Here is a 15,141-nt window from a genome sequence, read left to right as displayed (position 1 = left end):
GAATATTAGATTTGATTCCTTGAATGGAGTTGATTCTCGCAACAAAGTTCACAAAGGTAGACTACTATTTTCTGAAAACTCAGATGAATTTGTTTGAATAAGAAATTATTGTTAACCCTTCATCAATGGAAAATTATAATCTTCCTTGTCAATAAAACTTGATAGTATGCTGAAACCTGTTTTAAATTCTACCGAAACCTGTTTTAAATTTGGCTATTGCACGAGAAACCCCAGAAACAAAAACATAGACTATTCAATGATTCAATTCATTTTATTAGAGCAAAGAAATTCCGAGCACAAAAATACGCATCTCACGCCCCTGTAAGACACACCAGGTATTATATCAAAGACAATAATCTACACGGTCAGGGCAACCATTATTTGTCTTTCTATCCGATAACATGAAGAAAGCAAGAATGGTGAAGAAGGTCAGCAGCAAACACCAAATTTATCTCATTGAAGAAATAAGATATCTAAGAGTGTACAATGCGAAAAATTTCATTATACACCTTTTCAACGAACAAGAGAAATATAACCCATATACAACACAAAAGAAAGCGTTTCTAAATACTATGTGGGGACCACATCTGGTATAAGAGGCGAAGATCCCTCATCCTCTGACGTCCGTTTCTCAGTTTCCTGGCTAGTTTTGTCACTTTCGTCCTGGAAACCTTGTTTGAACCTATCATAGTTTGTGAGCTCCGCGGACTTGAAAGGACGTTCACCTAAAACTTTAAGCAAGTCCTCTTGATGGAGGACTTCTTTTTCAAGCAACAGTTCAGCAATTTTAGCGACAGACTCCTTGTGTTCCTCGATCAATTCAACAGTTCGCTTGTATGCCTTGGTAACCCACTCTCTGACCTCTTCGTCGATGATTGCACCAGTCTTGTTACTGTAGGGCTTTGACATTTCAAAGCCATCCTCCTTTTGGGGGAACGAGAGAAGACCCACTTTGTCACTGAAACCATAGACTGCAACTTGGGCATATGTCATTTTGGTCACCTTTTCCAAGTCATTCTGAGCTCCCGTCGATATTTTACCAATCAGAACCTAGCAAACCAGAATTATAAAAATTCATGTCAAATACCCAGCAAAATGTTTTCATACCTACATTAGCTCAATTCCTTGTAACCAGGAGATTTAAATCAAATTCAGCTATCATCGTAACCCCTTCGACAAAAATTGATAGTCACATATAAAAGTAGAGTACTATTGAAGTTTAGAAATAGTTGTCATCTTTCCTAATACAGTATTTTTAAATTATAGCCACAAAATTTAAAAGATAAGGAGCGGATAAAAAAAGACAACGTATTTCAAAAGTACTCTGTAATTCAATTTAATCTGCCAATATCTATCGTATTAGGGGTATCCAAGTAGGGACAATGTGACAATGAATTCCAGATACAGGAAGTATAATTGTACTAAGGGGGTGTTTGGTTCATCAAATTGTAATGGATTGGTATGGAATCTCATACTAGACAGGTATGGATTCTAAAGCCCATACTACTCCAAAGTTGTTTGGTTTTATTGTTGGAATGCATTCTATACTTCATTAATAGGATGGATTGTGAATCTTAGGGGGAGAGGTGGGTATGAGATTCCATAGGTATGGGGGGGAGTTAGAACCCCTTGGGTATGAGATTCCATTACTAAAAAACTGAACCAAACAAAAAAGTTGATGGAATGGATCTAACTCCATTCCAAATGATCCAACCAAATGTAATTTAGCACAAGGGAAAGAGGTGCAAGTACCTGTTCAGCTGCTCGGCCACCCAGGGTCATGCAAGTCATGTCAAAAAGCTGCTCTTTGGTCATAAGAAGATTTTCATTTGGAACATATTGTGCAAATCCTAAAGCAGCTGTTCCACGGGGAACTATTGTGACTTTCAACAACGGCTCTGCGTGTTCTAGGAACCACCCAGCAACAGCATGACCTGATTCATGGTAAGCAACAGTCCGTCGTTCAAGCTTGCTTATTACCTGCACAGCCCAACAAAAAAAAGATTAGGGATTCCCTCTCTTCTGAAGTAAGCAAAGCTGCAATTCAGATAAACTCGAACTTTACCCTGTTTTTCTTCTCTAGGCCACCAATAACTCTATCTATAGCTGATTCAAAATGATCCATAGTAACCACTGTCTTCTCGTTCCTTGCAGCAATCAATGCAGCTTCATTAACAACATTTGCTATGTCTGCTCCAGCAAAGCCAGGTGTAAGTGCTGCAAGCCTTTGTGAGTAGTATGAAGGTTCATGATCAAGTTTAACCTTTTGCAAGTAAATCTGAAAGATTTGTTCCCGGCCTTTAATATCAGGTTTGTCAATGGAGATCTGGCGATCAAATCGACCAGGTCTCAACAAAGCTTTATCCAATATATCTGGCCTATTTGTTCCAGCAAGAACCACCACTCCAGTGGTAGTTCCAAAACCATCCATCTCAACAAGCAACTGATTGAGAGTGCTTTCTCGCTCATCATTAGAACCAGAAAACCCTCCACGTCCTCTAGCCCGGCCAATAGCATCAATCTCATCAATGAAAATAATACTAGGTGCACATTGTCTTGCTTCCTGGAATAGGTTTCTTACCCTGGATGGTCCAACACCAACAAACATCTCCATAAAATCTGAACCAGATATGGAAAGAAAGGGTACACCGGATTCCCCAGCAGTTGCCTTAGCTAGAAGTGTCTTTCCTGTCCCTGGTGGGCCAACCAAGAGAGCACCTTTAGGAATTTTTGCACCCAAATCTTCATACTTCTTCGGATTCTGAAGGAAGTGCACAAACTCCATGATTTCTTGCTTTGCCTCATCACAACCAGCAACATCCTTGAAGTACACCTGAACAATGGCTAGTAACTTGTAAGCGTTGAAAAAAAATGCCAAAGTGTAGAATATTAAAAAACTTCAGTCACAGGCCATGCAGCTTCCCAGTCAGTTGGGATAGTGTTCATATAATTAACAATCATACATCCAAATTCAAATTTCAAAATAAATAAATAAATAAATAAATAAGAATCTAACCTTATTCTTGGCATTCTTATCCACTTTTGTAATTTGGGCTTTTCCAATATTAAAAATTCCACGAGCTCCTCTTCCACCAGTGCCACCAACACCTAGTCCGCCTTGCATCCTCCTACCCATGAATAAAAGTGATCCGAGAATTAAAAGTGTAGGCGCAAATCTCATCAATTCCTGATACCAGACCATTTCATTCGTATACGTAACAGGCACATAATCATGGGGATCAATCCCCAAGGCCTCCTGGGCTTCCTCCAACTTTTCTTCAAAGTTTTCAACACTTCCAATGGTGAAATAGTACTTGTACTGGCCTGACTGACCTCTTGAAGGTGAACCACTGGTAGGCCCTTGTACTTCATCATTGCTTGTCTGATTCCGTGGTGAGCTCCTCACATAAACTTTGGCGACTGATTTATTGGTGACAACTATATGATCAACTAGACCAGGTTCCAGAACCTTATTTTTGAATTCTTGGAAACTAATCTGCAAGAAATAAACCAGAACAGCCATCACACAAAAGTAAGCTGAGAGTATAGACCACTTAATAAAAGCATACACAGAGGTGGGGACATAACAATATATAACATAAATCAGGTGAAAAGCCATCCATTAAATAGCAGAATTTTAATCAACCAGTCTCAGCAATAAGCACATAACAGGACAAATAAGCAGCATAGAATACATTTTATTAAGTAATACAAAATAAACAATATCATAAAATCAACAGTTAGGATATTGACAAAACTAACGCTTTCTTCAAGAAATTGCGACATGTAAAAGGTTCTATATAAAGATAGAGTAGAAGAAACACCCAAAATGACTGAAAAATATCCAAAGCACGCTGAATAACACTCTGTAATCTGTACCAGAACTGGTGCCGAAAGAGATCAGTGCTCACACCAAATTGATCAGGGATAATAAATAAATAAATAAACAATGAATAAAAGAAGAAAATCACAAAAGATAGATCAAGCAGAAGGTCTTGACTCCGGAAACTAAATCAAAGAGCACTCTGAAAATGTAACTAGAAAACCCTTCTACTCCCAAACAAGTCAACGACTAATATTCGCGCCTTTCAGTTCCCCATCTTCTTCATAAGCCAAATCCAGGTGTACAGCAACTATAATATTGACAGAAATAACTCTACAAAGTTGCAACTCTTGCAAGAGTACACCATACACTATTCTAACAAACTGTCACCTTTCAACAACAACGATTTGTACATATATGTAAGTATTTAGGATGAAAAGAAATGCAATACTGCATAGTCTGACAATAGTTCCATCTTTATCAAAAGAACACTATGATAGTTTGAGCACTTGCAAAACATTAATGTTTTTCTGACATGTAGTCCTACTAATTGCCTAAATGGCCCAGCCATAAGGGTTAAAAAAAAAAAGTATTAACGATGATATTCTGGCCTTGGTATCGCATAATCCGCACAAAAGGGTCTAAAGTGAATTTGTTAGGGGTTGAAGATTATAAGTTTAAAATCTATATACAGATGGCGACATGTCGTAATTTATCTGAGTCATTTCCTAAAAAAAAAAAAAAAAAAAAAAAAAAGGGTTGCAGTTCTAGCTCTGAACTGCAAAATTGTTTTAGATCCAACAAAAAGCTAAAAGAATGGCTGCTCTATACGACCATATGCAAGATACTGCGAAAACAAAGTCAATAATATTTCTTACCTGCTGCTGCTCACGAGGACCAAAAGAGAATGTTGAGAGGAAAAGCCCGAGCATCAAAAGAGGAGTGAGCAAATTCTGAAACTGCTTCATAAATGCTTCTTGAAAATTTCCTTGATCATCAGTGTTTGAGTTTGATTCCTCTGAAAATTTGAAAAAACAGAGACTTCAAATTAGAATGGATTGAAAATTGATAGAAATTATATGATTATATGTGTCACAAATTTAGGATATATTTTGTATCCTTATCGTACTAGGTTTCCTAACGTGATAAACTTAGGACTAGTCTTCTAAATGCTATATCAATGGTACATACTCCAATTTGAGGAGTTTTCAGAAATCTAACATGGTATCACATCTTAAGCTTATCCTATTACAACTTCCCATTGTTTCCACTTTGACACATCACCTCCACCGGTCAACAAAGGCCATCAAAACCCTGCCTAAAATTTTATGGAGTCACTATACCTAGCAAGCTACGTAATTTTAATTCTATGCGCCTACTAGCAAACAAAAACCACCATCACCATAGCCTTTATCAACTCCACTTCACTGCCTGCAAGTTGCAGACACTAAAATTTTGTGGAGTGAGATAACAGATAAGAGTTAAATCAGCAGTCACAATGGTTATTCATTATAGAGCATAATCTTCACCCATAGTCGTCATAGTTCCTTAAGTCTAATGTTTCAATCTAAAGATTCCTGTTCCCTTTATACATACAAGATTATCTACAAGGTTTCCATTTAATAGATCAGCCTATCTAACAGCATCAGGTAACCAACTCATCCACATCCCTAACAGGAGCCAGATTATCACATAATCACCTGGTTTCTCTCTTCTACTTTTTTTTTTTTTTTATTAGCAAGCTTTTCAGACTACAGCCATCTGATCTTTGATTCAGCCCAATGATTCAGTTGATAGAGGTAGGGGATGAAAAATCCATTGTAAACTGCTTTCACAGGAACCAGATGGTATACAACATAGTCGGCAAAACCTAAGATGGACTGCCAACAAACTGAAAGTAGATGAAATCTGCTTCGCCTAACTCAAGTTTCCAAATGTGTATAATATCCCAACCCCTGGATTCTATATATCTTAATAGTAAACATAGCATGACATGAAATTTAAAGACACTCCATCAAGAAGCTATATGTTAATTAATCTCATAATGTAACATCTTGAGAAATATAAGTGACGAGAATGTAAACTAATTCAGGTTCCACGTAGTTTTTAATAGAGTAGGAACTTAAAAATCCTGACAAATTTGATAGAAATGATTTTATAAGTACCCTAACTACAAAATAAAATTATGAGCTCATACGAATATACGATAGTGATTTATGTAAAACAAAACCTGATTCCAGAAACAACTGCAAACATCTGAGGAAAACCCTATAACAGCAAAGCAGGCATACTAATATACTATTATTAAATGACATCCAATTATATCTTTTCTTTTCGAAATGGTAACCCATTCTAAGCACAATGTTATGGTATGTAAGCTAAATTGATCACTCCAAGATTCCAAGTGGCAAGAACCTGGAGGGTGGAGCCATCCAACTAACTAGAAACAATAGAGTCATTAGTTCTCATTCATAGCAACATAGCAGACCTTCACAGCTAGTCAGTCTCAACAACTTAAGAATGAAGCTCAAGTACAACCCTAAAACTTTGCATGATAAAGCTAATAACCCAAAAGGAAATGAAACCTGCTTCGGAAGCTCAGGTGCACTACTGTATGTGAAGACTTGCTACTCCCCAAATTACATTAACAAATACATACGTCGAGCAAGAGTAATACTTGACTAATCAACCAATCAAGAGTGTTAATTGTTCGATACGCCAACAAGAGGGTAATCCAAACAAGGTTTCTAGCTATCTTCTACTTGCATTGCAATACCCCTAAATACAACTTTTTCTCCAATCAACTATCTTCATATACAAGCAACATTATAGAGAAAGTGAATATACCTTTAGACTCGGATTTCTGCTCATCCGTTTTCGGTATTTCCTTCTTATCCTTAGGATAAAAGTTTTCATAGTCTGAAAACATTCAATTCAACAAGAAGATTAAAACTAGACTTCATAAACTAGAAAATAATCAGAACTTCCGAAATTAACCAAAACAAAAAAAAACTTACTCTTTTTCTTAGGGGCTTCACTTGAGAAAAACCTACAAAGTCTAGGATTTGCAAGCATATATTTAATATCAGATAAATAATCTTTATTTTGAGCTCCAATTGAAGCCAAATAACTCCTCAGAAACCCTAAATTAGAATCAAATCGATTTACAGAGGAATTAACATATGGAATTCTTAATACACTTTCATCAAGAATCGCTGGCCTCCCTTTGTAGCATCCATTGATAAGATTCTGCAATCAAACCAACAACAAAAAAAATCCCAAATCAATTCCCTTCTAAAACCCACTTTTTTCAGCAAATTAATAGTAAAAAATCATTGAAAAAAAAGAAAAATCGATACCCTTGATCGAGAAGAACGAGAAAAGGAACGACCCAACTTAGAAAATATCATAATTATTGTTTTCTGTTCTTGTTTTTTTGGATTGGGTTTGATATTTTGGGAGATACCCAGATGAAAAAAATAAACAGATCTGATGAAAAAAAAAAAGGTGAGAAATGTCAATTTGGTTGAAAAGAAGGAAGAAAGTATAGAAATTAATGGGTGAAGGATATTAATACAGAAAGGCCTGAAATTTCATGAAATCATGGCCATGGAGATTTTTATTTTAAAGACGAATAGGGTTTCATAACTTCGGTAGTTCTACGCTTAAGAAGAGAATTGAGGTTTTTTATTATTTTATTTTTATTTTTATTTTTATTTTTTATTTTTTTTAATAGAATTTTTGGGTTTGAGATTTCTTTTAATGATTTTTACGTAGTAAATAATTTGATTAAGGACTTCGGTTTTCATTTTGACAAACTTTTAAAAACATGCGGTTTACAATAAACTCACTGTAAATCGGCCCATATTAAGCAAATGTAGATGTCTGAGTTTGGGCTGACAAATGTGAGTAATAATACATCAGCTTATTTTTTTACTCGATGTTTTGGAAACATTTCCATTTTCTCTCTCCTTTCTTTCTCTCTCATCCCCCTCCCAAAATTAACCTCTTACTTCTCTTTCTTTATTTTCCCACTTTCAAAAACTCTCTCTCCTGAATTTTTTCTCTTTCCTCTCCATTCTTGAACTATTGCATTCTTCGTCTTCCATTTGCAATATCATCTTGATTTCCAACTTTAAATTTGTTATTTCAACTTTTTGTGTTTTTCTAAAACCAAATTTGATATTTGTTACTTTGTTCATCTATTATTTTATTTTATTTTCAATTAATGTTTTGTTTATTCATGTTAATCTTATGAAGAAGACAACTGCTCTTACTATTCAAAGTTTTAAACGAAAGAATAGAAGTTGTATTTTCTAAATTTGTAATGTAATTTTTTATTTTTATATTACATTGTCGATTTTTCTACATTTTTATGTGTAAACTTTTCTTATATTATGGGTTACTTTTGCAAGATTATGGCCTTATAGGTAATTTATGTGATTTTAAGAGTAACTTTTGTGAGTATAACAATAAATTTTGGGTAACTTTTGTAATTTAAAAAGGTAACTTTTGTAATTTTAGAGGTAACTTTATATGTATTACACTATAATGGGGTGACTCTTATAATGTTTAGGGTAATTTTATATGTATAATGGGGTAACTTTATATATACAAAGAGGTAACTTTGTATTTATTATGGAGTAACTTTCTCTGTCCTTTGAGTCCTCCCTGCTTTCTCACTCTCTCTCCTCCAAATTCCATTGAAGCAGCAGGAGAAAGAAGAACAAATCACATTAGTACATTACAGAGCATGATAATTTCAAGCAATTTCTCATTTTCTATTTATTCAATATTATTTTTGTGTGAATTTAAGTGAATGGTTGTCAGTTTTTAGTAATTTCTCACTCTGTCTCCTCCATGTTTCTCCATTGGAATTTTGCTCCATCTGAATATTGATGCTCATCTGTAATTAGTTTTTAGGGGTACCTGATAAAAATTGGGGTTGGTATTGTTCTATCTTTGTGTAGCATATTTGATAAGTTTTGTTTTTCCTTTTCTTTTTTAGGAGGAATTAGCTTGTTACCTTATCTTAGAGTGGCACGTGAGGGGATCCGATGTACAATAATAATACTGTACACCCGGGGCACGCAAAAGATTTTGTTTCATTTAGCCATACACTCATACTAGACATTAGTTAAACAAAGACATATATTAATTGGCGTGATTGACTAAACGTTTGATCAGACCGTCTGACAAGAGACCAACTATATCTAGTTAATGAAACATTAAAGAGGGAAAAAGAATTAAGGAGTAATCCACTAAAGGTCAATATGTGCTTTGTATCTGATCCAAAATATGCATTTTTGGATGTTATTTTACGCAATCAATTAACTTGATGGGAAAATTGGAAAATCGCGAGTATATGGCCCTTTGAAGTACTTAATTTTAACTCTAGATATGTTACTACTTATATTTAAATAATTTGGATATTGAGCTAAAGATGTGCAATTTTAAAATGACCAAAGTTGCTTGTGCATTTATGCTGATATACTTATCAACATTGTTATGCCAATGTTTGATAAGAAGTGCCTTTTTTGGAACTTAGGTTGTTAATCAGTTGTGAATATGTAGTGAGAATAATCCTTTGCTTGTACACAATAATGAATGAACAATAGGTTTTGTGCATTACAAACAATAAAATAGTTAGCCTCTCCTCTCTCTCATACCCTCTAGTAGAGCTGGGCACGGGTCGGGGTGGCCCACATGTCGCCCGGTACGGCCCGCCCCTCGACGGGGCACGGCACGGCCCAGGCGGTGGCCCGCCGGCATGCCGTGGGCCATGCCACGGACAGGAGCTGCACTTTTCGGCACGAGCCCGCCCCTTGGCCCGCCGTGCCAGCACGCCCTAAATATATATATATATATATATATATATATATATATATATATATATTTATATAGTGTAAACATTAATAAAATAAAAAAATAAAAAAAATCTGGAAACTGCCCAGCCCGCACCTAGCCCGCCAGGCCAGCACGCAGGCCGGCACGTGGCAGGCATGACACGAGCCCGCCAGGCACGAGGGTCGTGCCAGGCCGTGGGCTGGCCTGTGAAAATGGCCGGCACGGCACGGCACGAGGTTTTGGGCACGGTGGCACAACCGGCACGGCACGCCGTTGACCATGGCCCGCCAGGCACGGCCCGCGGAGGCCCGACACGGCACGATGCCCACTTTTACCCTCTAGCCTCCATTGTTAATTTTGAAAGGGCTTCCATCGGATTTCACCGGTGGAAAGCCCCAATCTTTGTTTCTTTTACGTTTTTTTTGTTGTTTCTTAGATTATAATAATGTCTCCCTCGAAATAAAGGGTTTATCTTCTTCGAAAGACATGGTTTTTTCGATCTCATTCGAAAGACAAGGTTTTTCGAACTCCTTCGAACTACAAGGTTTTATTTGTGCTTAATATGGTCTCTAGTTGTGCGAGGCTACAATTGATTATTGTCCGAATTCGGGATACGGAATCAACACAACAATTTTCTCTCTCACAATCAAATTATGAAGCGGCGATGGATCCACTCAAAAAGTTGTATGAGACAACGAATCGAGAATGTGCCGAATTGTTACATCTATGTATTTGGATTCTTAGCACTTCCCCGGTTAATTCTTGTTTGATTTTGTTAAATTTGTTTTCATTATCGTTAATTGTCAATTGTAGATGTCGTATGACTTTCATTAACGAAAATTAATGTCCTTTGAGACTTCTTTCAAAAAAAAAACAAAAAAAAAACAATAAAATAGTTACAAAAAATTAAATATATAATTCATTAATTATGAATATACTCCAAATTTTCTATGTATGAAATCTTAGAAATATATTCATTTAATCATTTTCATTGCCAAGGTAATATGTTTGTAGTATGCAAAGTATATATTTTATAAGATTTTATGAACAGTATGTACAACTGTACAAATTTGAAATTTAGAATACTGTATTGATTTTTTTTTTTTTTTTTTAAATTTTTATTTTGAAGGAATATTGTATTAATTGTTAGTCTGTCACGACTCAGTGTATTGTAAAATCTTATATAAGATGTAATTTTCACCATTATAATAAATTTACATCAACTATATACTTCTTCCATATTTTTTAATCGTAACCTTGAGGTTTTCATGTTTACCGATGCACATTTCATATCATTTATTATACATTAATAAAGTTATAAGAATTAATATTGAAAATATATTAATCAAGACGAATATAACAAGATCTCACGTGACTAATAAATCTCAAAAGCATGTTGTGTGAATATATTGCAAAATATCGAATTAAAAAAATGGTAGAAGTACATCATACTTCGTGTATAACTCTGTAGATACAATAATACATGCAATGACCCATTCAAATCACATCCCAAAAGTTGTGCAATTAAGAAAGTGTAAAATTTTGATCAGGCAATTGTGGAATAGTGATTAATTGATTATGTACTTGGTTTAGCTAGTAATTTAAAAATAGATAAGCAAATAATAATATTTCTTTCTTGTCAAAAAAATAATATTTCTTGATGCCCAAGCCAAGCCAGCAGGCTAATTGACATGACGTGGCCCGTTTTAATGCTTCCTTTGAAATAAGATATTTGAACATCCAAATTATAGAAATAAATGTTGTCATTAAGAAAAGGGGAAAAAAAAAATGTGAAAGTGAGGGATAGCTCAAGGTGGTTAGAGCTCCCCTTCCAGTTTTAAGTGATCCTGAAATCGATTCTTATCATTCGTCCTTGTGGCTCGCTAAACACCAAAGAAGAAGGAAAAAAAATAAAAAAAATAATCATGTACACCAAAGACACATTTTTTGTGCACTTCACAACTTCGCTAATCAATTATAAAGAAATCATGCCAATTTACAACTCTACTTACCCATGGAGTGCTTCATGTCAAACCTTACACCACCTATTGCATAATAAATTATCTCACCTTACATATTAAACAAAAATTTGTTATAATCAATATTACTAACCTTCCATCAGTAACGATTAATTAAATTAGTAGAGGTCAATAATATTAAATAATAAATACAATATCAACTTTAAATTATCACTATTTAGGCCTTGTTTCCTTCAACTTATTATAAGTAAAAATAATTTCAATTCTGTTAAATAAGTTAAGCTTAACAAAGTATAAGTTTAGTTCCCTCTAAAAAAAAAAGGTATAAGTTTAGTTTAGTAATAATAAATATTAATTGAGCAAAAACAACACTACTTAGTTTTTAGAAAGAAACCAAAAAAAAAAAAAAGGAAAAACTACTCAAGGGAGTTTATTAGTTTGGGCTAGACAACCTGCGAGAAGAATCTGGGCTTGTTCATTAGTCCATGGACAGAAGCCATATTTCAGCAAACTTTTGCTTTTAGATGAGATGAGATCCAAAAAACAAACCTTTTCTCTCATGTCCATCGTTTTTCTGTCTTTCTCTCTCCTTCTTCCTCAGTGCGATTGCCACTGAACTTGTACTCACACTGGTAAAGATCATCACTTTACTAAATATCCTTCAATGGGCACTCCATCAGCTGCCCTGTACTCTACTAAATACCCTCTCACTTTCCAATTTAGCAGCAAAATTTCAGCTAGGCATTTCAACAAACACCTGGTGTGCCGAAGACAATCCGCAGTATCCTTCCCCAGTAGCGCGGTAAATTTGTCTAATTTCTCTGCTTTTTCGTTAAATTCAGCTAATTTTAGGCGTGCCCATGTACTTCAACCTATTCAATGTGCTTATGCTGAGAACCCCAGTTCAAATTTTCAGCCCCAGGTGATTTTACAAAATCTTAGGAACTTGTCTTTTGATTCTGTTAAAGGGGGGTTGTCTGAATTGACTCCAATTGGTGCTTGTAAATGGGTTGGGATTGCTGCAGTTGCTATTGCAGCGGTGAAGTGGGCATTTAATTTTGTATTCAACCCTTTTATTTGGATGTACTTTAGTTGGTCATGGTTATTTTGGCCATGGCTTGTGGCAATTGGGCTTGGGGTATATGGTATTTATAGTTTCCGAAAGCATTGTCGTGGTGAAGCTAGTATTGTTGAGCAACTTGCCATTGTTACTTCTACATTCACTTGGCTTACACTAGTTCCACCAGCATTTTTCAATGGGTTCTTAGAAGGATGGCCATTTGTGTTCTTCTTGGTTTATCACTATTTCTTCTTTCTCAATGTGAGCATTCGGAAGCGGCTTTATGGGGATTATTTTCTTAGGTCATATGATCCCAAGTGGGATGTGAATGTTCCTAGTTTGTACCGGGGTTTGTTCAGTGTAGGAGTTATGATTGGACATTGGCTTGCAGCATTCGAGGGGCCAGAATTGCATCTTATTCCGGGGGGATGGAGCAACATTGGGATATGGGGTCTCATAATGGCTACGGTTTTCATGCATTACCATGCCTCATTGTACCTGGCAAAGTACTCGGAGAAGATTGTAGAGCCGACTTCAGTTGTTCAATTTGGGCCATATAGATGGGTTCGTCATCCTATTTATGCATCCACGATGCTTTTATTCCTCACATATTTTGTGTCACTCCGGGCTCCACTGAGTTGCCTTTACACAATTGGCGTTTGTATATTGTATTATGATCAGAAAGCAAAGTTGGAGGAAGCATTGATGATAGACGCATTCAGAGAGAGCTATCTTGAGTACATGAGCAAAGTTAGGTACAAATTTATTCCTTTTGTTTACTAGATACGGAATATGATTCAGTACAAGTATTAGGTGTTTGTGATAATTGATAGATGCAATGGAATATGAACAATTACAGCATTTCCTCAATACTCACTTACTTCTATGGTTATTGATTTGATGTTTTGTGGATCTAGTTAATCAGTCCCATCTTTTCTATTCATCATATTCAGCTAGACTTGTATAATATCATCTTCCCTTTCATTTCATTGTTTATCTGATTGAGAGAAACATGGATTTCTATATTTGTTTGCAATGATTAGTATCTTAATCTGCTTGTTACTGCAAATGTCCTGCAAAATGTTTTACGACTATGAAAAGATTAACTTCTCTCAAGTTGCAAGAGTTTTATGTTAATTGAAAATTATTAAAGTGTAGGGTCTATATTATGTACCAGTACATGCTGTACTTGTAATCTACTGATTATAGTTATTCACTGTTCTTCCAGAGTCTAGATTGCATTAGCTTTGTCCAAATAGTTTATTCTCATAAATTTTTGATTGGGGCCGTTGGGGGTATTGGAACAGAGTTCTCGAGTCAAAGGTCAATTTGCAAACATACCTTATACTGATGCGATAATTTACAATTTTTGTATTTCAAATTCTGCAGTAAGAGATGTCGTATACACCAATACACCAATTCATACTAAGCCTTTTACCACTAGGGTCCTCATCTTAGCTTTTAGGCAATGCTAAGAGGAATCCTTGCTTTTCCCTTACAACTGCCTTTTTCATTCTTATGCCTCCTCTTCATCTCAGGATACTTGGGCTGATTGCAATTAGACAGGCTTTTGGTGACTGTCTTGATTGTTGATTCCATATGATTATGGTTTTGCTTATATCCTATTCATCATATTATTGCTGTAACATTTTTGTTGCCCTGACACCCCCCCCTCCCCAAACAAAAATACTTTTGAACATTGATAAGCTCTAGGCTTCCCTACAGGCTGCAATCATCAATGCATATTTCCTTGACCTGTTAAATCATTTATGTTGGGGGTTCACGTCACTAGATCTCAAGTGCTCACACAAACACACACACATGAATATTTAGTGGACAGAACTATGTATGGAAGACAAAAAACCTAATACAATTACTAACGAGTGAACAGGATTCAATTTATCAATTTCTTGTGTTATATTGATAAATTGAGGGAAGATGGTTCATTGGCCTATTAGAAGATTATTACTTTTTACTTATTGCAAAAAATCAAAGAGATCCATGTTCTTTTCTTGTGCACCTTTGTGATAGTTTGATGAACCTTTCAAGAAGGATGGACTAAATTGAAGTTTCTCTATCTTGTCCATTTTTTATGAGTCTAGTGATTTATTTGTTTGATTGTTTTTATTGCTCTATAATCCGTACAACTTACAACAAAAATGAGAAAAACTCCATGGTTCTAAATGGCTATTCCATTACTACTATTGACTCTAAAACATTGGGCCAACATTGAAACTAATGCTCCTTAACAATTACCTCTTCTGATTACTCAATAAATTTGAACGTCCTCGATCTTATCCTCATTCAACGCAAGTTTAATTGTAAGCCATAAAACTCACAAAAGTCAATGACAAAGTTCTACTCAGAATAAATAGCACAATTCACATTAGAAATTTAATGGTGTAACATTTCATAGGAATAGTAGAGTGGTA

At 35.4% G+C, this 15,141-nt stretch overlaps 2 protein-coding genes across 2 annotated transcripts; one reads left to right on the top strand and one right to left on the bottom strand.

Annotated features, from left to right (window-relative positions):
- Positions 1–417: 417 nt before the first annotated feature.
- Positions 418–7,583, bottom strand: LOC110688390 (ATP-dependent zinc metalloprotease FTSH 10, mitochondrial-like). The gene is made up of 8 exons (XM_021865130.1): positions 7,183–7,583; positions 6,841–7,072; positions 6,671–6,742; positions 4,702–4,841; positions 3,017–3,496; positions 2,066–2,833; positions 1,753–1,980; positions 418–1,050 (listed from the first exon to the last, which is right to left on the bottom strand). Exons 1-8 carry the CDS (start codon positions 7,231–7,233, stop codon positions 571–573), a joined length of 2,451 nt encoding a protein of 816 aa, XP_021720822.1. The 5' UTR covers positions 7,234–7,583; the 3' UTR covers positions 418–570.
- Positions 7,584–11,918: 4,335 nt separating this feature from the next.
- LOC110688389 lies at positions 11,919–13,698 on the top strand. Its single transcript, XM_021865129.1, has one exon. It carries the CDS (start codon positions 12,314–12,316, stop codon positions 13,490–13,492), a length of 1,179 nt encoding a protein of 392 aa, XP_021720821.1. The 5' UTR covers positions 11,919–12,313; the 3' UTR covers positions 13,493–13,698.
- The last annotated feature ends 1,443 nt before the right edge of the window (positions 13,699–15,141 follow it).

The sequence above is a fragment of the Chenopodium quinoa genome, unplaced genomic scaffold (assembly GCF_001683475.1).
Source record: "Chenopodium quinoa cultivar QQ74 unplaced genomic scaffold, ASM168347v1, whole genome shotgun sequence".
Lineage (NCBI taxonomy): Eukaryota > Viridiplantae > Streptophyta > Magnoliopsida > Caryophyllales > Amaranthaceae > Chenopodium > Chenopodium quinoa.
This window is presented reverse-complemented; position numbering and strand designations above follow the sequence as displayed.

Bases quoted from the DNA above. Each gene is read 5' to 3' on its own strand.
- LOC110688389 (XM_021865129.1), top strand. From the start codon at position 12,314: ATGGGCACTCCATCAGCTGCCCTGTACTCTACTAAATACCCTCTCACT.
- LOC110688390 (XM_021865130.1), bottom strand. From the start codon at position 7,233: ATGATATTTTCTAAGTTGGGTCGTTCCTTTTCTCGTTCTTCTCGATCA. The intron at 1,981-2,065 runs GTAAAGTTCGAG...TGGGCTGTGCAG, and splicing joins GCCTAGAGAAGAAAAACAGG to GTAATAAGCAAGCTTGAACG. The intron at 1,051-1,752 runs GTACTTGCACCT...CTGGTTTGCTAG, and splicing joins GTGGCCGAGCAGCTGAACAG to GTTCTGATTGGTAAAATATC.